Source organism: Hyla sarda, chromosome 1, assembly GCF_029499605.1.
Source record: "Hyla sarda isolate aHylSar1 chromosome 1, aHylSar1.hap1, whole genome shotgun sequence".
Lineage (NCBI taxonomy): Eukaryota > Metazoa > Chordata > Amphibia > Anura > Hylidae > Hyla > Hyla sarda.
The window spans coordinates 382428886-382451890 of NC_079189.1; the positions used below are offsets into that span (position 1 = coordinate 382428886).

Sequence of the window (23005 nt, forward strand, 5' to 3'; positions counted from 1 at the left end):
AACACTGATCTGTTCTATGTCCTATACATAGAACAGATCAGTATTAGCAATCATGGTATTGCTATGAATTGTCCCCTTTACCCCCAAAAAGCGTAATTTTTTATAGACATATTTGGTATCGCCGCGTGCGTAAATGTCCGAACTATTAAAATAAAATGTTAATGATCCTGTACGGTGAACGGCGTGAACGAAAAAAAAAAAAGTCCAAAATTCCTACTTTTTTAATACATTTTATTTAAAAAAAATTATAAAAAATGTATTAAAAGTTTTTTAGATGCAAATGTGGTATCAAAAAAAAGTACAGATCATGGTGCAAAAAATGAGCCCCCATACCGCCGCTTATACGGAAAAAGAAAAAAGTTAGAGGTCATCAAAATAAAGGGATTATAAACGTACTAATTTGGTTAAAAAGTTTGTGATTTTTTTTAAGCGCAACAATAATAGAAAAGTAAGTAATAATGGGTATCATTTTAATCGTATTGACCCTCAGAATAAAGAACATACGTAATTTTTACCATAAATTGTACGGCGTGAAAACGAAACCTTCCAAAATTAGCAAAATTGCGTTTTTCGTTTTAATTTCCCCACAAAAATAGTGTTTTTTGGTTGCGCCATACATTTTATGATATAATGAGTTATGTCATGACAAAGGACAACTGGTCGCGCAAAAACAAGCCCTCATACTAGTCTGTGGATGAAAATATAAAAGAGTTATGATTTTTAGAATGCGAGGAGGAAAAAATGAAAACGTAAAAATTAAATTGTCTGAGTCCTTAAGGCCAAAATGGGCTGAGTCCTTAAGGGGTTAAACGTATACATTTTTCTGCATGTAGTTATGATTTTTTACAGAAGTACAACAAAATCAAACCTATATAAGTAGGGTATGATTTTAACCGTATGGACCTACAGAATAAAGATAAGGTGTCATTTTTACCGAAAAATGTACTGCGTAGAAACGGAAACCCCCAAAATTTACAAAATGGCATTTTTTCTTCAATTTCGTCGCACAATGATTTTTTTCCATTTCGCCATAGATTTTTGGGTAAAATGACTAATGTCACTGCAAAGTAGAATTGGTGGCACAAAAAATAAGCCATCATATGGATTTTTGGGTGCAAAATTTAAAGGGTTATGATTTTTAAAAGGTGAGGAGGAAAAAATAAAAGTGCAAAAACTGAAAAAACCTGTGGTCCTTAAGGGGTTGAACCCCAAATGTTGCAAAGAACGTGGTGGATGTGCGCCATATTTATCAAATGATGTATCTACTGACGAATCCTCATAGAACTGTTCTACTTCATTCTGGTTAAATGTTGCAGAGAAGTGGTGGCCTTGCGATAATTGTATCAAATGTCACATGGACCTTAATACAATTGTTGTATAGAGCCAATTCAGTTTTTCTATAGGGCACGGTTGATCTGCCCTATGATAACTTTAAATCCAGCCCATGCAACCACTGCCCAAAGTGCTCTAAATAAGAAAACTTTATGGTAGTGAAATGTAAACGTTCTTGAAATTAAAATGTTGCAGAAAATGTCACATGGGGCCAACCTGCGACTTTTCTTATGCAACAAATTTAGACCAAAAAAAGCATTCTAAATGGTTTGATAAATTCCCCTCACTGTCCAAAAGATGGCAGTGACTGCAACTCAGCAGTCACAAAACAATCCATCCACATAACAATTTTTGATAGCTTGACCCCTTTTGCAGCCAAAATCGCCATGAAGCCCCAGCTTTAGTGTAGATGCAAAACTTGCTAAACCTAATTCTTTATGCCGGAAAATATTTTTTTTACCTGTAAATCACCAACAGGCAAGCTATCTGCTTTTTATTTATTATTATATGTGTTTATTTATTATATTTTTTTCATTCAATGCATGACACTACTGTGCGCTCAAACTATGCCACTTGCTTATAGTTTTTAAATATCAAAAGGAGATTTCAACATTCTATAGAGCATTGGTCTCCAACCTGCAGCGGTCCAGCCATGCTGGGAGTTGTAGTTTATCGACAGATAGGGAGCCTGCTATAGAGTAAATGTAAACCAAAAAATCACTGAAGATTAGTGAAAAAACTGAAACTTATGATAATGTAAAAACTGGGTATATAGCTAATAATAATCAGAAATTAAGCTTTATATTAATCATTCTAGTTTATACAGGTCATATTCACTGCTCAAAAAAATAAAGGGAACACTTAAACAACGCAATGTAACTCCAAGTCAATCACACTTCTGTGAAATCACACTGTCCACTCAGGAAGCAACACTGATTGACAATCAATTTCACATGCTGTTGTGCAAATTATAGGCAATTAGCAAGACCCCCCCCCCCCCCCCCCAATAAAGTAGTGGTTCTTAAGGTGGTGACCACAGACCACTTCTCAGTTCCTATGCTTCCTGGCTGATGTTTTGGTCACTTTTGAATGCTGGTGGTGCTTTCACTCTAATGGTAGCATGAGCAGAGTCTACAACCCACACAAGTGGCTCAGGTAGTGCAGCTCATCCAGGATGGCACATCAATGCGAGCTGTGGCAAGAAGGTTTTCTGTGTCTGTCAGCGTAGTGTCCAGAGTATGAAGGCGCTACCAGGAGACAGGCCAGTACATCAGGAGATGTGGAGGAGGCCGTAGGAGGGCAAAAACCCAGCAGCAAAACCGCTACCTCCGCCTTTGTGCAAGGAGGAGCACTGCCAGAGCCCTGCAAAAAGACCTCCAGCAGACCACAAATGTGCATGTGTCCACTCAAATGGTCAGAAACAGACTCCATGAGGGTGGTATGAGGGCCCGACGTCCACAGGTGGGGGTTGTGCTTACAGCCCAACACCGTGCAGGACGTTTGGCAAGATTGGCAAATTTGCCACTGGCATCCTGTACTCTTCACAGAGGAAAGCAGGTTCACACTGAGCACATGTGACAGACGTGACAGAGTCTGGAGATGCCGTGGAAAACGTAATGCTGCCTGCAACATCCTCCAGCATGACCGGTTTGGCGGTGGGTCATGGTGTGGGGTGGCATTTCTTTGGGGGAGCTGCACAGCCCTCCATGTTCTTGCCAGAGGTAGCCTGACTGCCATTGGGTACCGAGATGAGATCCTCAGATCCCTTGTGAGACCATATGCTGGTGCGGTTGGCCCTGGGTTCCTCCTAATGCAAGACAATGCTAGACCTCATGTGGCTGGAGTGTGTCAGCAGTTCCTGCAAGAGGAAAGCATTGATGCTATGGACTGGCCCACCCGTTCCCCAGACCTGAATCCGATTGAGCACATCTGGGACATCATGTCTCACTCCATCCCCCAATGCCGCGTTGCACCACAGACTGTCCAGGAGTTTGCAGATGCTTTAGTCCAGGTCTGGGAGGACATCCCTCAGGAGACCATCCACCACCTCCTCATCAGGAGCATGCCCAGGCATTGTAGGGAGGTCATACGGGCAAGCGGAGGCCACACACACTGCTGAGCCTCATTTTGACTTGTTTTAAGGACATTACATCAAAGTTGGATCAGCCTGTAGTGTGGTTTTCGACTTTGATTTTGAGTGTGACTCCATATCCAGACCTTCATGGGTTGATAAATTTGATTTCCATTGATAATTTTTGTGTGATTTTGTTGTCAGCACATTCAACTATGTAAAGATGAAAGTATTTCATATGATTAGTTCATTCATTCAGATCTGGGATGTGTTATCTTAGTGTTCCCTTTATTTTTTTTGAGCAGTGTATCTACTCTAGTGACCTGGAAACAGCTAGAATAAAAAACATGACAGCTGTTCATCCTGTTCTGGATACAAAAAAATATATATGTAATCTATTGTACTAGTTCAGATAAGTGATCTTTACTTTGATATGGCTATATCAATATGGCTTTTCCCCCTTCTACTAGTAAATGGAGTAACTTTGATGTTCACATTGCATTAGGGATGTCATGATAATACAATTCATTAATATACAGTCATTAATATATTGGAGCTTCACTATAATAATTTTATATATTTATTCTTTTCATAATATGAATCAATAAGGTCTGTATAATGTATGGAAATAGTATAAATATAAGCAGTACAATAAGAAGGGATCTGGGAATTTGTCTGGGTTTCATAGCCAATTCTGATCCTCAGAGATTTATGTTTGCTCTATTATACTACTTAGAAGACTGGAACAGATAAAGGTTTATTGGTTTCTTTTAGTCATTTTTTTTATACCTTTAGTGGTCCTAGTTTCTTCTTAGAAAGTTTTTTTTCTCATAATTGGGACATTTTTAGTTATCTGACAGATGATATTGACAGAACCTTTATTAACACTTTTTAAACATTTCTTATTTATTTATTATTTTTAATAGCCTCCTATATCGTGCATTTTAAGGGTAGGGTCACACGTAGCAAATTAGTAGTATTTCATGCTGCACAAAATCCACTGCACAATGGAAAATTCTCTGTATATTCTCTTATGTGCAGTGAAGTTTGGAGGCGGGCCAGCAACACCGACGTGAGAGGGGGGGGGGTTATCAAATCTTGTATAATGGAAATGAAGAGCAATTACCCATAGCAACCAATCAGATTGCAGCTTTCATAAAAAAAAAAAGCCTCTGGAAAAAACTGGAATCTGATTGATTGCTATGGGCAACTGCTCCTATGTTCCAGTGCACAATATCTGATAGGTTTCCACCATGGAATAAAATTTTTTGTCACGAGAGCTCTGTCTTTAAATAAAGTACATTTAAACTTCAGCCTGTGCTAAATGGTCTTCCTGGAAAAACAGAATAAATAATGAATGAATAGTATCCAAGATCTGAATCTATGGAAAATGGAAAACGCTTTGTTATAGGGTAATATCTGATATAGGTAGCTTTTTTCTTTGAATGAAGTGGAACCAGCAAAGAAAGAGCCAGATGACACCATAGAATATATACTAACCAGGGTGATATATGATCTCTGATATGAATATTATATTATGCTCCAGTTTGTACTGAAAAGCTAATGAGCTCCTTAAGGCTATCTTCACACATTATTTTTGTCCTTATTGTACAAGGGGACCCTTCAAACAGTCTTGACAGCAAGTAAGCAGATCCAAGCAGGCAGGTGTCATAGTTCAGTAGTCTTGGGTTTATTGTAATAAGGCACATACAACAATAAGTTTCCTTTGCAGCATGCTGTATAACAAAAACTTAGTCATCTTTCAAATCAGGTTCTTTACATAAACTGTTCACCCAGAATGTCCAGTCCTAAAGTCAGTTTTGTGTTGGTGTAGAGCAGTGTTTCCCAACCAGGGTGCCTCCAGGTGGTCCAAAACTACAACTCCCAGCATGATTGGAGAGCAAAAGGCTGCCAAAGGCTGTCCAGGCATGCTAAGAGTGGTAGTTTGGCAACATCTGGAGGCACCCTGTTTGGGAAACACTGGTGTAGAGTATCAGTGTACAACATAACACAGACAAGCTGATCTGCTTCAGAGCAACTCCTCTCTGCTGCTCGCACACCTGTGAGATCCGGTTCAGGACTCCAACACACACACATCAGAACTGGAGTATGAGAGGGTCTCCCTGTTACTTCCAAAACCTGGACCCAAACTCCAGTTTTATTTATAAAAATGTAACATGGTTTAGAAATGTCCATTTTGTATCTCAAAAAATATGCACAAAAACTGCCTTATCACACTGAATTCCTTTAAATGTAATTGAAATGTTTAATGACAAGTTTAATTTTGAAGCAGAAATTAAATCCTTGCCACGACCTCCAGGCAGATTTTAAGAAAAATTCTGTGTGGAGTCTGCCTCAAATTACTTAGTGTGAACAGACCTCTACTTCATTTCAACACAGAGCAAATATAGGATTTTGGCTCCAAAATGTAAGTGAAGAAATTTTCATGAATGTGCACATACTCTTAAGGTGACTTTCTTTATCTTTGTATAAATGAAAGTTGTGTCTAGTCACAAGTCATGAACCAGGACAGTGTTCCCAGGTGTTGCATACGATTGTGAATTCTAACACTAAAGTGTACCTGTTGCTAAAAAAAATAAAAATAAAAGTATGTTCAGACCCCCACCAGCTGCTAGAATGAGCAGGGAAAGAAGGGCATTGCTGAGTGCTTCTCTCCCTGCTATTTGTGCCACCACTAACATAGTCCTTTGCATTGTAAGGCTACAGTGTGAAGCCCGTTATTTTAGGATTGAGAAAAGCCGGAGAAAAAATAGTGCTTGTACCGTCTTTTAAAATTTTTTTTGTAAAAATCCTATAATGTGCAGGTTGTGTTAAGAACCGGCGGCCTTGCTCGGCTTCTGTCATTGCACACTTTGCATAACTTAGTGTCTGGACTATAGCTGTGAGGCAGGGTGTAGTTGCACAAGGTGTATTCCTCTAGGTATTTAGCAGCAGGAGGTTTGTGTGAGCTGTGAAGGGCTTGCTGATTATTTAATAGCCGACAGTCTAAACATTGCCGCCCTGTGCATTCCATAAGTAATCCAACGCATTTCTGTGAAGAAGAGAGGAAAGAACAAAAAAAAAACTTTGAATGTGTAAGTGCAATCATGCAATCAAAGTATTTAAGGCTGACACTGAACAAATATTGCCGGGAAAGAGTCTACCTCCAGCCCACTGTAGTGTGCAGGCTCCTCCCCAGCAGACAGCACAAGCTGGAGGTGTTTCATTTCCTAACAAGACATGTTTGTACACTCTCCTCACCATTCTTCCCTGCAGACAGGCAGCTGAGGGAAGGAGGGAGGGAGACCACATCTCACTCCCCAGTGCTGGGATGCACAGCCTGGAGCAGCAGCATGTCAGCTAGGAGGGAAGAGCAAGAGTCTTAGACACATTCCATATGATATTATTTGTGCTGCTGATTGGCTGCCTTCATGACAAAAAAGACTGCTCTTCTTTACTTGTGTCTCCTTATGTAGCCCTTGCTGGAGGAGAGCCAGACATGGACAGGAAATGGACTTGTGCAGCAAGTCAAACAAGAGGTAAGGATAGCATGAGGAGGATGCCTCGTCCTCTCTACTCCTGTATCTTTCCTCCTTTACCTGTTGCTGTACACACTGCTGGGAAAGCGCCTCTTCTAAACTATAGGAATGAGCACTCCTCCAAGTGCATCTGAGGCTCACTGACTGGATGATATGCTTAGTGGAATAGTTAGTGGCATGAAATGTACTTTGTCTTGACTGCCCTCTAACATGGAAGAAGAAGAAGAGTGTATGCTGAAATCACTGCTATAGTTGTCTGCAGTTTATAACCCAAGTCAAGGTGATCACACTTGTAGTGATGATGTGTAACAAGTACAAAATGAAATGTTAGGGTAGACATAGTGCAAGGGGTAGGGGAGCAACATCCTTTGTCTTCTAGAAGAATGCAGGTAGTTTCCTCCCTTCCTCCAAGCCCTTTCCCAGTACAGTACAGAATAATGTTTTGATTATATAATTTAACTGAATCACTAATCAAAATCTATTTTGCACAGTGCAATGTATTAACCCTTCAAGGTCAGTAGAGTGATATAGTAATGTAATGAAATGACACATAAATGAAGATCTTAGCTGGTGCCCTGTTACTGTGTTGAGCTGTAGTCTAACTAGAATGAATGCTAGCTCCTAGAACACATGACAAAAAGTTTGTGACTGCTTTCCTACATTTTACAAAGCAGAATTATAGGGGTGACAACAGAGACTGCATTCTAAGCTACTATGCGCTCCAAATGATGCAAAGTTTATTGAGATTACTGTCATCTTTATTCAGAGCAGTATTTTCCCAGAGATAAGGCTCTTATCTCTCACTTATCAAGTATATAGAGTATGCATATTTCAGGAACGTAATTTCAAGCTGAAGAGGATAAAGGTTTTTTTTTTCCACCCAGTGAAGCAATGGAAAAATATGTGTAGTGTCTGTTTATAGTTTCTTACGCACATGGGCCATCTGCACACAAGAAGAGTATCTCTCTAAACAAACTCTATAATCTTCAACCCAGGTCTCAAAGTGGATTCGGTTAAACCAGAGAAACAGGCGGGGAGGAACAGGACGAAAACGACAACGTAGCGACCAATGTGACGATAAGGTAAAAACCTGTTGCTGTTTACCATATATCGTATTCCTTTGAAATACTTTCCTCTCTTTTCTTCAGTCTTTCTAAAAATGTATAAATACTTTTTTTGTAGTCTAATTTATGTTGTGTTTTTGCGGTTTTCTAAAGAAATATTTGTACATTCTATGGTCTGATGTTGTGTTTATACTAAAACTGTTGTGTTCATACTAAAACTTTTAGATAGTTATCTAAATTTGATGAGGTCAATATGGGATGAAATCTACAGTAGGAAAACTATTACAACTGTTAGAAACTTTGGTAACAGTTTGCATTGTTATCCTAGTTATTGTTTGCAGGTGTATATTTTTTGGCTTATAGGATAAAAAAAATAGATAGATAGATAGATGGATAAATAGATATGAGATAGTGTTATTCGTATGGATTTGTTTAATGTAATCTGATCATATAATGGGGTTTATACTATTTCACATAGGCGCTGATCTTCTTACATAATAACTAAGGTGAGTGTACACAGACTGTTGTTTCCTTCAAACAGAGGGGCTCCAGAAATGGCAGGCAGCCCAAATTTTTCTGTAGAAACCAAATCTTGTGCATTTGGATTAAGGAAGAAAATCTAAAGACATTTACTCTTACAGTGAAGGACTGAGTAACTATTAAGATTTCCGTTCATGTGATTCTTTAGGGTTTTTCTGTAGATTGCAGACATGATTTTTTTTCTTTCCTTAACAATAACTGCTCCTTCCTCAAGTTTTTGCTCTGTGTGATTTAGTGGCTGTTGCATAATATATATGACAGCGTAGGATAATATTTCACTTAATGCTTCAGCTTTTCTGACAAGTATAAAGTAGATTTATTGTCAGCGTCCAGACTTTAATGGGGCTAAGAAGGCATTTTCAGGTTACGAATAATATTGCCACTCTTTAATGCAAACCTGTGTTCCCATCCCCTACACAACATGTGTAATCTACCCATTCTACTTTTCTTGAGTTATATGATCCCTTATTTCTCTTAATTTGACCCTATAAATCTGGAGACAATGGATGTTTTAGGAAATCGGACTGTTATCAATGGATTTAATTAAATTAATGAAATAAATACAAACTTTAGATTAGATGTTATCCTAACACAAATATTGTACATTTTCCCCTTTGCAGCTCAAATTGTATTTTTATATGGAATAAAATTACATTTAGAATATGCTCTAAATGTTATGTCATTAAGAAACCATGAGGACATATAACTATACTACTAACTATGCTTCCTTGGCGCCAAAATCTACTAGACCACCAAAGCCTGGGGCATTGCTGCTTATTCTATAGTTTATGGGATGTCAAACGCTGCTCAATATATGATCTGGTAAACACACATTTATTAGGGATTTCCTTTGTTTTGCTACTGTTTTTGTCATCATTAATGAATAACTTTTTTGTTTCAGGACAAGGTTACAAAAATGGTTTGGTTTACATCACTATACCTCAGGCTTGTTGATTTGTTTCCTTCTGCCTTAAAGTCTGTTCCCGTATTCTAATTTACACCTTTTTGAAGATAGCAATCTATAGGATATACCTGGTGCACATACAGACATATGATTTTAGCTTGCATTTTAGCTGTATCTCTAACCATATAGGTTATTATGAATATATGTGTGGAATCAGAACTCAGTATCGTATCTATAAATATCTTTTATAGAGCTGCTAGACTGTATTTTATAATATAGGGCTGGTGCTGGGCAGTGAAGGTGTTAACACTCTTTCCAGTCAACCAGTGCCATCTGTAGTTGGTCAGTTTGCTGTGGAATCGAAAAACAAGAGGGAGGCTGGTCTGCTGCCCCCAGCACTAGAACAGAGCCCAGCAGATTAAAGCGACATAATGAAGTGCTTTTGCTCCAAAGCAGACTCAAAGATGTGCAATTAAAAGTTTAAAACCTCCATTACTTGCTCCCCGTTTAAGTCATTTCCTCTGTTGCAATAATTAGATCTGTCTCAGTTTAGTTGTTATCACTCTCCAACATCCCTCCTTTAAGTCAGGCCCTTCTCATAATTTCCAGTAACATCCTCCAGTCCTCAATTTCCAGTCTACATATCAAGTTGGACTAGTGCAGAAGACAGGGCCAAAACAAAGGATAATCTACGGACAGTGGGAAGGTTTTACCTAAATTTGGGGAACTGATCTGATCCTTGACACAGATACGTTGATACATAGACATTATACAGTGTTTAATTTTCTTCAAATATTTTTCTATGTATGTTCTATCATATACAAAAATATTTCTATATGATCATTTACTTGTGACTGTGGCAGTAAAATATAAAATATATGTTTCTATAAATTTTATTAGCTCAGTTTTATAGGTCATATCTTGTGTGTTAGGTGTCCCCCACGATACATATATCATGGCAGATGTTGGTTGGCTTGTTATATAATCTATATTAGTTGTTCTGATTAGATGATTCGGGATGAAAATTATCATTTACCTTCTCGTGTTGCTTTGTGGGTTTATGGTTTCACATTTTAAGTATCTCCAATCTTTATTTGTATGCCTATCCATTAATAAAGCATCTGGTGTGTGTTTACATGTCTGGCTAGTGGTGTACTTTCCATAGTGTGCATAGTAAAGAGGGAACACCAAGCAGTCATACAATGATCTGGACAATGTTGTCTTTGTTTAACCAGTTGGTAAAGTTTTAATGGATTACTGTATGTAGGGTGTTATTTTAGGTATGCGCTCTCAGACTTCATGGCAATCATGTAATGGAGATATTTGGCTGCAGATTTAAAGGACTTGTCTCATTATTTTTAAGGGAGTCTAGGAGGTATTAAGAAGATTTAAGATCATATTTGTGAGGGCTCCAAGCCTTTTTAAGAGCACAGACAAAAGAGTGTCTGGAGCAGCAAACAGCCAGTGTGCATATCAAAAGCACAATACTTTATACTGGTATTTTAGTAAACAGAGCATATAGAGCACAATATACAATTTAAATTTATTCTTTATAATATAAGGGTCGTAATAGAAGAAAATGGAAGTTGCTTTGTAAAATCCACTTACGCATTTTCAGATACACTACAGACTAAATGTCAATAGCGTTTTTATTTTGTTTATTTGGTCCACATGTAATAAAAAAATAAAAAAAAAGTGTAAAAGATATTAAAAAAAACAACTGCTAAATAACCAAAATGTTATATTTTAAATTACCTTTACATTTGATAAACATTGTCTAGTCCTGTTTATTAAAAAAATGTTTATGTCTCCTTTCGAAGAAGAGGCATTGGTGGGAAATCCAATTTAGTTGAAGCATACAAAGGGTACTGAAAAACAGGCGTTAACTGTTGTAAAACAGGCTGGGTCTACTGATCAGCTGACATAGAAACCTTAGGACATTGGGGTTTCCCAACATCTCTCTCTCTCTCTCTCTCTCTCTCTCTCTCTCTCTCTCTCTCTCTCTCTCTCTCTCTCTCTCTCTCTCTCTCTGATAGTGAAATTGTAATGTGGACTTGCTGTTTATGCAGTCCCTTCTATATGTATAGGCCTACCTAAGGTGAACCAATACTTTACACCAATAAATAAATGGATCTATTCAATTGGTTTTCAAATTGCCGTGTCTGTGGGGAACTTTTTACTTAATATTCTGGCTTCTTGGGACATTGTAGATGATTGCTCCTGGGCCATGGTTTACCTCAAGCCCTGTAGTATGCGACTGTCATCGTAATTTCAATGCTTTATTTTTGCATGGGGAAAAGTTGCCTATGATCAATATCAACAACTTTTCAGAACCTCTTAGAATCATGCACTATTGTTATTTTGTTGTATTTTTATACTCTCTGGATAATTAAAATAATAAGAGTATACTTTTAAAAACATAGTGTTTCATGCTTTCTGGGATAAACACAAACAATAATGGCATTCTGTATCTTTAGTGTTCATTCTCTATGACATTTAACATCATTATATACCATTATATTATCATTAAATACTATAACTTGTTTTGCCAAACATTATGATAAAGAATTTAGTCTCTTAAGGGAAAATGAATTAGCTTCAGGTATGGCTACTTCCAATCCGAATCATTGGGATCCCCTTTGGAGATCGTTCCTGTGCTTGAACACGCATATACAATAATCTCTATGGTAAAAGCCAGATTGTTACAAAACTTTTTTGTTATGGTATCTAAATGACTGGAAGAGGTTGAATAGTCATTATTTCCTTGCTATACAGAGCAATATTTTTTAGTTATAGTTTACATTACCATACACCACTATGTGTGAGGAACGTGCATTGAAGGGTTTGAAGAGTGAACTCGCTGTACAATCTATCCTTTTGCCGTTTAATGGATTGTATTATTTATTTATGCAAAGGGACCATTCAAGACATGATTTAGATTACAATTTAGAAGCTATCTAAGCAGGACAGAAACAGGAACATTTGCCTAAGTGATTTTAGAATAGAATGAGGTTACATTCTACAAGGAAACAAGAGTCTTGGCTTCTATTCAGCCACATAGAATTGTATATAAAGGTTCTTTTCATGACTGTGATTTATATGGATAAGCCCAATCCTTTATCTGGCTACATAAAACACCTAGGCATGCTGAATGGGCTGTGTCCTGTGCCCAGGGGTGAACATTGCCTTATTTAATTGATTTCTATTATTCTCTTTATGTTATCTAACTATAGAAAAACAATCACATTTTCCTAATATTTCAGAATTCTGATAATTCATTATTGATAATACTTGAGTACTTGATTTACATATGAGACCACCAAATCTGTAAAAGACATCTGATCTATTTTTAAATGTTTATATTGAGGGTTCAAATGTTTTTGAATTTGTTTAGTTTTTTGTAAATAGGGAAAGTTAACTTTTTGGAAGTTGAGTATAGAATGATAACATTTGCTGTAATCCCTCGCTGTGTCCATAGTGAAAGCAGTAAAGATTAACCTTTTACCATTGCATCTGAGAAAAAAAGACTTTCATACTAAAAATAGAAGCACAGTGAGTTGCATTGCCAATAACTATGTCTGTCTAAGGAGTTCATATAATTTAGTAAATAAAATATCCTCTAACTCAGTCCCTAATATATAGCTAAAAAGTTCCTCCTACTGCACTGCTTTCATTGATAGAATATTTAGTTAGATTAGCTTGTCAATAAAGCTGTCTACAGTAAAATGTTCATTGGAGGCCTACCTGGGAAAACAAGGTGCCAAAACTTTTGTAGAAACATGCTGCCAATGAGTGTAGAAGCTTCTTGCCCTTCTCTTTCGTTACCAATAAACATATATGCTTGATGAAACTGAGAATGGATATTATTGGATAAGGCGTGGCATGCATGTCTGTTGGGGGGATGTTGGCCAAACTTGAATTGCCAGCAACATAAAGGTAATATGTCACCATGAAAATGTTGTTTAATCCATTAGAGTAACACATATACAACAGAAGATGCTGAACAGATGGAAATATATATTCCAGTAAGTGTTCTTCCTCAATGATTGACAACCCTTTTTATGTGAACATGCATACAGAGACTAAGTAGGACTGTCCACTGGACTCCTAAGCCCAGAATAGACTTAAAGGGGTTATCCAGGAATAGAAAACACAGCTAATTTCTCTCAAAAACAGCTTCACGTCTGTCTCCAGGTTGGGTGTGGTTTTACAACTTGGCTCCATTCACTTCAATAGAACTGAGCTGCAGAATCACACCCAACCTGGGGACCTGGGAGCATTTTTTTTAAACATTAAGGAATAAAATACAAGTTGTACTAAATATTTTACCACAATTATATATCTGTTTTATAACATGATGCTAATGCTGGCAGTTCATGGGGACAGGGTCCATTAAAGACTGCATGGGCATGGAATACATCCATAGAAATCTATGGATTTATTTTGCCCATTGAGCAGACATAAGATTTAGTGCATGTAAACAATATCCCTATGCCCTTATCCCATACATCAGAATATATCTTATACTATATAATCTATAATTATACATTATTTAATATATCTAACATATAGCAGTAAGACTACAGGTTACAGTAAATTCATATTTTTATTTAGTTTCACAACTTATGACATCTTTATAAGTAACTGTTGTGTGATTTGCATAAACCTCCAATGCACTTGTGAGTTGAAGTCTCTGGAGCTTTAATGCGCTCTCCAAACAAAATCCCCAAAATGACCTCACAAAGCAAGGTTCCCCTTTAGGGGAGTGCTGACATGTTGGTGAGCCCCATAAACTATTCCATATTTTGGTGATTGTTCACTTTGTTTTTTTTTTCCAGATCCCAATGAATTCTCAGTGATTGTATAAAATCAGAGTTCTATATTGTTCGTATACTTCTTTCTGTTTTTCACAGATGTATGATGGGAATTAGTCTTGGAAATCCTTAATGCAGTTACATGTACAGTTTACTTTATTGTTGATCACAAGATTAGAGGAGTACAAATCTTGAAATACTCCATATCCTAAACCTAGACAGTATTGTTTGTGGGAAATTGCCATCTTGATTGCTGGACAATTATGTTTTTATGCAGGCTTTCTGTGTTGGTAATGTGACATGCAGGAGGACTGTTACAGGTATATGTCTATACATACCTAGTGTTTTCAATAAAACATTCTTCCTGTTTTGTAGAACATTTTTTTTAATTGTTTCCCTTGGGCCACGTCAGTGAAGGTACTCTAGGCCTGGTTAATCTCATAGAGCCCCCCTAGTACTAAGTGGCTTCAGGTGATGCTGTGTGGTCTTGCTTTTTAAAGTCAGAATGATGCCATTAAAATGCCATGTACAATGCTTCTGACCACTGACAGACCAAGTAAAATTCAGCTATGTCCATTCAACAATGATCCACTGATGTGCTTTTCACAATAACTAGTTATGGTCAACCTTAGGGAACGGTTTGACTTACAATGAAATCTAAATTCAAGAACAATTCCTCCTTCTGTATTTTATCTATAGATGAGGCATTAGAATACTTGGCTTTGAGACCATTTGAGACTTTTGTTAATTTTAAATATCCTCAAGCCTGGTTATGTTTTCCACCTGGCAAAGAAGATAATCATTCCCTTTGATTTTTGAATAAGTGAATCATGGTTACAACCACTTTTTCCATCATTAGATACATACCTTTTAGGGTGATGTGGTGGTTGGGACATTGTTCATTGCTTTGGGTTCAATAACAGGAACTTTTCTGGTGTACACTTGAGCAGATCGGAGGGTAGTATTGACTTTATGTGCTCGGCCTTAAACCCTATAGATTAAAGTCATATTAGTTAGCCTGAGAGACTCTTCATTTATTTTGCTTGTATTTTAGATTTTCCACATGCTTGTGCACAGTTTACACCAGCTCTTTTTAACATATTGTTCTTCCAGTGTCAAAGAAATGTATGTAACAAATATTGAGTCTACATCTCAGAAGCCTGTAAATGCAGGTTGTCTGGCATCTTAAAGTTTACACCACAAGAAGATCACACCTTAAGAGTATGGTCACATAGCCGTATTTTCTTTTAAATTGGCAGTTCGCTTCCTGCTGCGAGTTTGAAAGGGGTGAGCTCACTGGGGCAAATTTTTTGCAGCTGCGAGAAATACGCTGCAAGTTTGAAAGGAGATACGCCCATGTGAACGTACCCTAAAGTAACTTTTACAGGTTAGTATTTTGGTCAGTGTTTAACTTCAGTACTTTTAAGTCAAAACTTGTGGAACCTAAAAAAATTGAAAAACTATACTGATGCAAAATATTGTCATGTAAAAGAGGTCTTAGTCATCTATGGCTTCAAAATGTTTGTCTGGTCTTACAAAATAAAGCAGAAAATTTCAGAGTGTTTTAGTCCCATCTTAAACCTCACCCTTAAACATATTTAACTAACTAAAAGTTTTAGTTTCTTACTCTTGCTATATTTTTACTGATTTGTTTATGTATAAAGTGTGTTTTCTCCTCCAAACAGAGAGTTAATCAACAAATTGTGGGGGGGTTTAAGTAGCTTTCCTCAATCAAGAAAAGGGATTTGAGCAGGATAACAGAAACTGCAAACATAGCTTAAGCTTTTTTCCTACAAAAATTAAATAGAGTATTTCAGTAATAACAAGTTATCATGTATCAGCCTATCACCAGAGGTTAGACCCCAACCGATTGCTAGAACAAGGGTCCAATGTGCCGGTTTGAATAGAAAGATAGTTAAGCATGCACTCTGCTACTCTATTTAAACTCTATGGGGGACATTTATCAAGCATTTAGTAGTTTTTTTTTTTTGCTTAAAATTGTCGCATAAAAAAAAAGCCGCACGTGCGACTACGCTCTTTTTTCTGCAACTTTTTGCTTGTTCAGTGTCCTAAGCAAAAAATAAATATCTTGCTTACCAAAGCAAAAAGTGATTTTTGACTTGCAGTGGTCAGAGATTTATCAAGTGCGAAAGTCACAAAAAAGTTGCATTGCATGAAAAAACCTACTAAATTTACTCCAGCTCAGACATGGAGCAGAAAAAGCCACTACCAAAGCAAAAAAAGAAAAAGTGCTTAAGTGAAAGAAACTCATCAACAGGCTGAAAGCAGTTGATAAATAAGTAAAAAAATAGTAAGAAAAAAATAACTAAAAAAGGAATACATAAGCAAACATTTATAAATGTCCCCTCAATGGGACTGCTGGACATAGCCAAGTGCTGTATTTAAATGTCTTGGCCAGTTCCCTGGACTCTAAATTAAAAAGAAGCACATATGTTTGACCATCACTCCATTTAAATGTTGCTTTAGTCCACTGCCCTTGTGATCATGTCAGACCACCATCAATTTAGTAGTTCTCATCTGTCTAGTGGATATGTGATAATTTGTTATTGTCATAAAGAAGGGAGAATTACTTTGTTATGGTGGTCATTTGCTATATACACCAGGAAATACTCAACATGCAGAATTTTGTCTGTTGGCTGAAATGGCCAGATATAAGCCAAAAGAGCATTTTTTAGCCACACACTATTGTGATGTGGGTCACTACATTGAAAGTTTGGTTAAAGGGGTACTCCGGTGCTAAGACATCTTATCCCCTATCCAAAGGCTTGCACTGAGGGGGCGTAGCGTGACGTCACATGGGGCGGGGCCATGATGTCACAATGCTTCGGCCCCCGTGATCGCCAGTAATCAGACCCGAAGTGAGCATGCTCCGGGGATGGGGTGCTGCGTGCAAGATCACGGGGGTCCCCAGATGTGGGACCCCCTCGATCAGGCATCTTGGATAGGGGATAAGATGTCTTAGCACCGGAGTACCCCTTTTAACTACCATTTTCAATACACAAAAAATAATGCATCAGATTTTCCTGTTTTCATGAAGACTGTGCACCTCATGTAAGGCCATAAAGTACTGGTGTGATCCAAACAGCTAAAGGAGTGATAATAAAAAAAAAACACAAAAAGCAAAAAAAAAAAACACAATATAGAGATTGCCAATCGAATTATTGTCATACTTTAAATTAATATTTACATCTATACTGTAGTTTTGGTAGTTCGCTACAGATTGAAAGCTTGCTCTATGCGATTTGCTAAGAAGAACATATATAATCTCTTTTCATGTACTTGCACGCTGTGGAATCTTCTCAGGTTCCAGATGTAAAGTAGCTAATGCCTCAGACGCCATATAAATCTATTGTGCAGTCATGTCTCCAATAAGATAAAGTCAATTTTTTTGCTCATTGTATTTAGCTATTGCACATAAAAAGTGTTTATCTATATTAACATCTTTTATTCTGTTTTATCACTTCAACACGGCTAAACATATTATAGGATCTTCTGGTTTACTGTCGTGGCAGAAGTATTCATAGGATATTCATCTGACTCCCTAAGATCAGTGGTTGTCTCATAGTCTAGTCATTTACCATACATTATTAGATTATGTCAGTCCATGAAGTAAACTGAGATGAAGAGAGCGGTTGCTACGAGCTCCGATTACTTTACTTGCTAGATAATCCTATTGTATTTATGCTTACGATTTTGTTGCTCTCTCATACAAAAGGACATGGCTTTGCTTCTAGGCTCACAACTGTACAGAGATAAATGTGACATGCATTAGAAGACAGACACTATTTGGATATAGGCAATTCACTCTTCAAACCCCCTTCTGTGCTGTTCTGATAAGACTGTAAATGATGTAATCACACACATAGAATAATTTGTGGAAACCTTCCTTTTTCGTTTAATGTATTTTTATAAATAATTCTCATTCAGTGACTGCTAGAACAAACAATGGAACAAACATTAGAGGAGTGACTTAAGGGCCTCTTACACGGAGAGACCAATGATTGCCCTGTGTAAAACACCCAGCTATCAGCCGACGAACGGGAACATTTTTGTTCCCTAGTTAATCACTGGGATCATTCAGGACAAAAAAAATTGTAAACAGGAAATGTGCTGCCAACAATTATGTAAGTGAACAACTGCTCCAGCCATCCAGCAGTCATTTATACAGTTTTTGTTTACCACAATTGAACTGTGTAAAATGCGCCTTATAAAAGTCAGCATTATTGTATATAAAAGTAGACTTAAGGCCCTATTGCACAGGCCGGTGCGTTGTGTAAATGAGCACCAATCTAGTAGGCCTGCAGTTTTTTTTAAAGGAAAACGGTCACCAATTCACCAACACAATAACCCTATACACCTGGTTATAGTGCGGGTGAACAGGAGACCTATGCGGGGTCTCAGACTGCTATACCTACCTGCAGTCCGGAGCCCTGACCCTCTGAAGGTCCTCCTCTTCCAGCGCTGACTTGCGCCCTGGAGGTGGGCCCACCGGCTGGATTTAAATATTCATGTGAGCGCTTGTGCCTACGGAGCGCTCACGTAGAGATGAGCGAACTTACAGTAAATTCGATTCGTCACGAACTTCTCGGCTCAGCAGTTGATGACTTTTCCTGCGTAAATTAGTTCAGCCTTCAGGTGCTCCGGTGGGCTGGAAAAGGTGGATACAGTCCTAGGAAAGAGTCTCCTAGGACTGTATCCACCTTTTCCAGCCCACCGGAGCACCGGAAAGCTGAACTAATTTATGCAGGAAAAGTCATCAACTGCCGAGTGGAGAAGTTTGTGACGAATCGAATTTACTGTAAGTTCGCTCATCTCTACGCTCACGTGACCGGCGCTTACGAATATTAAAATCTAGCCGGCGGGCCCGCCACCGGACTGCAGGTAGGTATAGCAATCCGAGACCCTGCATTGGTCTCATGTTCACCCGCACTATAGCCCAGTGTATCGGGTTATTGTGCAGGTGAACAGGTGATTGTTTTCCTTTAAAGTTGCTTATTACAAGGCTCGACAACAGTGCAAGGTGGGCTGCACAGATGATCGCTGGATCCTTCATGCGGCCCTCTGCTTCCATCAATGTCATATTTTTAAGCCAGGTATAACAAAGGGATCAGAGGAAGGATGGGCATTTGCTTTTTGTTCGTCAGCTGATCACTGCCATATTGCACAGGGCTATATTGGTGGATTTAGCTGAGAAGTTATAGAGCCCTTAAAGGTTGTGAACCCATACCTGTATACCCTTGCAGTTTTAGTACTAAGACAAAGGGCATACCTGTACAGCCTGGAGTGCTTAGTGTCTATGAAGCAAGGACAGGAGCTTCGGTCACTTCATAGGCAGTGAGTGACAGTAGGCAGACTCTCAACACTAATGATAGGGAGTGACAATCCTGCCACGGCCAGTCATTAACCCTTTAGATCATGATTAATAGGCATCGATCACGGTGTCTAAAGAAATAAATTACAGATGCCGGTTAGTTCTGTCATCTCATTGCACTCCCACAACACGATCAAGGTTGTTCGATAAGCTAAAATGATTTGCCGCCATGTTGTCGCTCCAATGATGTATTCTGGCTGAGCCAGGCTGTATCAGTAGACCACTGGTCACACTGTATGCAAAAGGCATAGCAATATACAGTGAATGCAATGTAATGATGATTTCATGTAATAGTACCCTATGGGGACTTAAAATGTGTAAAATAAAAAATCTTTTTTTTCTTAAAATGATATAAAAGCCCCTCTCCTAATAAAAAAATAAAATATAGCAATCACCCTTACATTCCTGTTATGCATAAAAAAGCATAAATATATTTAAAAAAATACCAATTGCCAGACATGCTGATTTTTGATCACATCATATATAAAAAAAAATAGTCTATAAACTATAGATCGTGAAGCAAAAAATTTGCCCTCATACAGGTCCATATATGGAAAAATAAAAAAGTTATAAGGGTCAGATTAGGGAAATTTTTAGCATACTGATTTTGATAATAACAAAGTGACTTTTTTAAATAGTAAATGATATTAATAGTTAATATTAAAATAATAAATAATACATTAAGCAGTATATTTTAGTAATAATAGAAAAATAATATTGTCCAGCAGAATAAAAAAAACATAATTTTTACCATAATGTACACTGCATAAAAAAAGACCCTCAAAAGTAGCAAAAATTTTAATTTTCTAATATTTATTTTTTTGTTTCACCTTACATTTTAAGGTAAAATAAAATGTGACATTACAAAGTACAATTGGTCAAACAGAAAAGAAGCCTATATATGGGTCTGTAAATGAAAAAAATAAAGTTATGTCTCTTAAAAGAAAGGAGGAAAAAACAAAAAATGCAAAAATAACAAATGGCTGTGTCCTCTAGGCCAAAAACTGTGTCCTTGGGGGTTATTAACCAAAATACTAGGATTGTTTAATAAAAATGACTGAAAACCAAATTACTAGTGATGACTTGGCTGTGTAACGTAAAGCTGGTCTTACTGTGCTAAATGAGTAGTAAGAAGCTTTGCAGCAGATGTGCAATGCCATTTTTCTCTCAGACACTGAAGTCAGAAAAAAACATTACATAGAACATACATTGAAACTCTTAATAGATTGCAGAGGGGAGTTTGCTGCAGTATACAACTGCTGTAAATGGGAAGGCTTTTTTATTAGACATATAACATAGGTTAGAGGTCGATATGAAGGAACTGCAATATATTTACGGTAATATCTTCTGGCCACCCATCATTTATTTATTTTTTTTTTTTTACTATACTGTGTCTCTGCTGGGTTATTGGCTCAGTGCTGGGTCTTCTTCAGTAGAATCATGTGCACATTCCCCTTGAGCTTACCCCCGTCGCCTCTTATGTCTGTTCAAGCAGCCTGCTTCTCATTTACTAGGCTTGCTTTTACATCAAGTAACTGTCATCAGTAACTTTCAGCTTCTGAATCCTTCTAGGGTCTGACTGATGCCGATCCACCAGTTATATGTACTGCAAGCTCACAACACTCAATCCAGTGTTGCCAATACATTACATAGTAATCACTTTCTGCCATATCTCCATGTGAACAATACAGTTCTTATTATCGTCCATCTGTTCTTCACACTGAATATACAGACGGCTTTCTATAGAGTTACAACATATTAAGATTATAAATCACATAATCATTTATTTGTGAGCATGAATGTGCTGGACTTTCTCTTAATGTATCTTGACTTCACATTTTCAACTATTTGTATTTGTATTGTGCTTTAAAACCCCATTTTGTATCACATGGCCATTATATTAAAATTATGGCAGATTATTGCATCTATCTATCTGTCTATCTATCTATCTATCTATCATTACCCATCTAGTTATTATTCTAAATTCATTTTCACAAGATCCATTAGTTAAATAAATAGTAATACAGCTTCACAGTATCCTAAATTTACTGTGTAATTATGTAGTCTGCCAATTTGCTGCTTTGCATAGTTTTATATGCATAAAGTTATATGTTCATACTATAAAATTACATGTGGAATATGGAATGTAGTAATATACATTGGTATTGTATTATAAGGGTTGTAAACGGAGAGCTAGAGTTTGATTGGTTTCTGTGTGTAATTTCTCTACTTCCCCTTGCATTATATTTATATATTAACCATGGCCCTCATTTACTATTGCAAACCCATGTTTTGTCGGGTTGTGTGCCAGATTCTGTCGCATTGCGTCAGAAAATCTGTCTGCGCCAGATTTGCGACAGAATGTGCGCCAGAATTGAAAAAAACCCTGACTAACTCTCCATTTTGCTAAGAAAACCCAACAAGGGGGTGTGGTCTCTGAAAAGGGGCGTGTTCCTGACATTTTCACAAAAACCCAACATATTTACTAAGGTTTCCACAGAAAATGTGGTGGATTTGAGCTGAGGAAAACCCTACAGATCAGAGCATGTATAAAAAAAGCAAAGTGTAGGAAAAGTAGAAAATGTAGGGAAACCTTAGTTAATACTGAGTAAAAAAATTGTAGGGAATTAAAACCCACAAAGAAAACTACACAACACTCTTAGTAAATACGGGCCAATGTCTTTATGGCCAGGAAGGCTGGATCAAAGTCTCTGATCATCCTACTGTTTTTGTGAAATGAAAGAAATGGCAAATAATACAACAATAATACAAATACATAGAAGTATTTGGATATCAACTAAAATCTTTGTGAAAAAAATTTGGCTTTTCATGTTGTTTTTTTTTTCTTCTTTTTTTAAACAAACTCTCATAGATTTCAGTGGGAAATTCTATGCAGGCACTTATTTTTTCAGCGCAGTTTTTTCCCCCCACCATTTTTTTTATATATATATTTTTTTTTTACCATTTCCCAATTAAAGTAAATGGAAGATGGAAGCCTCATGGTTTTAATGCCATATTTGCTCATGTGAACATACCTTTATACCTGGTGTATAATAATATTGGCAAAATAATATCGACATACAGTGCCAAAATTAATATCATTATGAAAAAAAAATTGTGACACAGAGACCTACAATGCCATACAGGAGTACTATAGTGGTTGATAAAGACCCTAAAGAATGATGTGAGATAATCTAAATAATATAGTAACTTGGGGCACATCTGTTAGCAGTTGTTGCTTGACAGCCCTTATTGACATATTCTGGGGCTCTAAAAAGTTCTTAAGGCTAGATTTGTAATGTGAAAGGGGTACTCGACTGGAAAACATTTTTTTTTATCTACTGGTGCC

The 23005-nt window shown here is 37.3% G+C and overlaps 1 protein-coding gene across 9 annotated transcripts in view; it reads left to right on the top strand.

Moving 5' to 3' along the window:
* Positions 1–23005, top strand: part of AOPEP (aminopeptidase O (putative)) — a 697195-nt gene that overhangs the window by 604841 nt on the left and 69349 nt on the right. For 5 of the 9 annotated variants that reach the window (XM_056524628.1, XM_056524637.1, XM_056524663.1 and 2 more), the window contains 2 exons: positions 6880–6942; positions 7938–8024. In XM_056524628.1, the coding sequence (XP_056380603.1) occupies positions 6880–6942; positions 7938–8024 (150 nt within the window). Of the gene's footprint in view, positions 1–6879; positions 6943–7937; positions 8025–8484; positions 8513–9447; positions 9626–9701; positions 9956–23005 lie in introns of those variants that run through there. The other 4 variants (XM_056524681.1, XM_056524688.1, XM_056524696.1 and 1 more) reach the window with 4 other exon arrangements.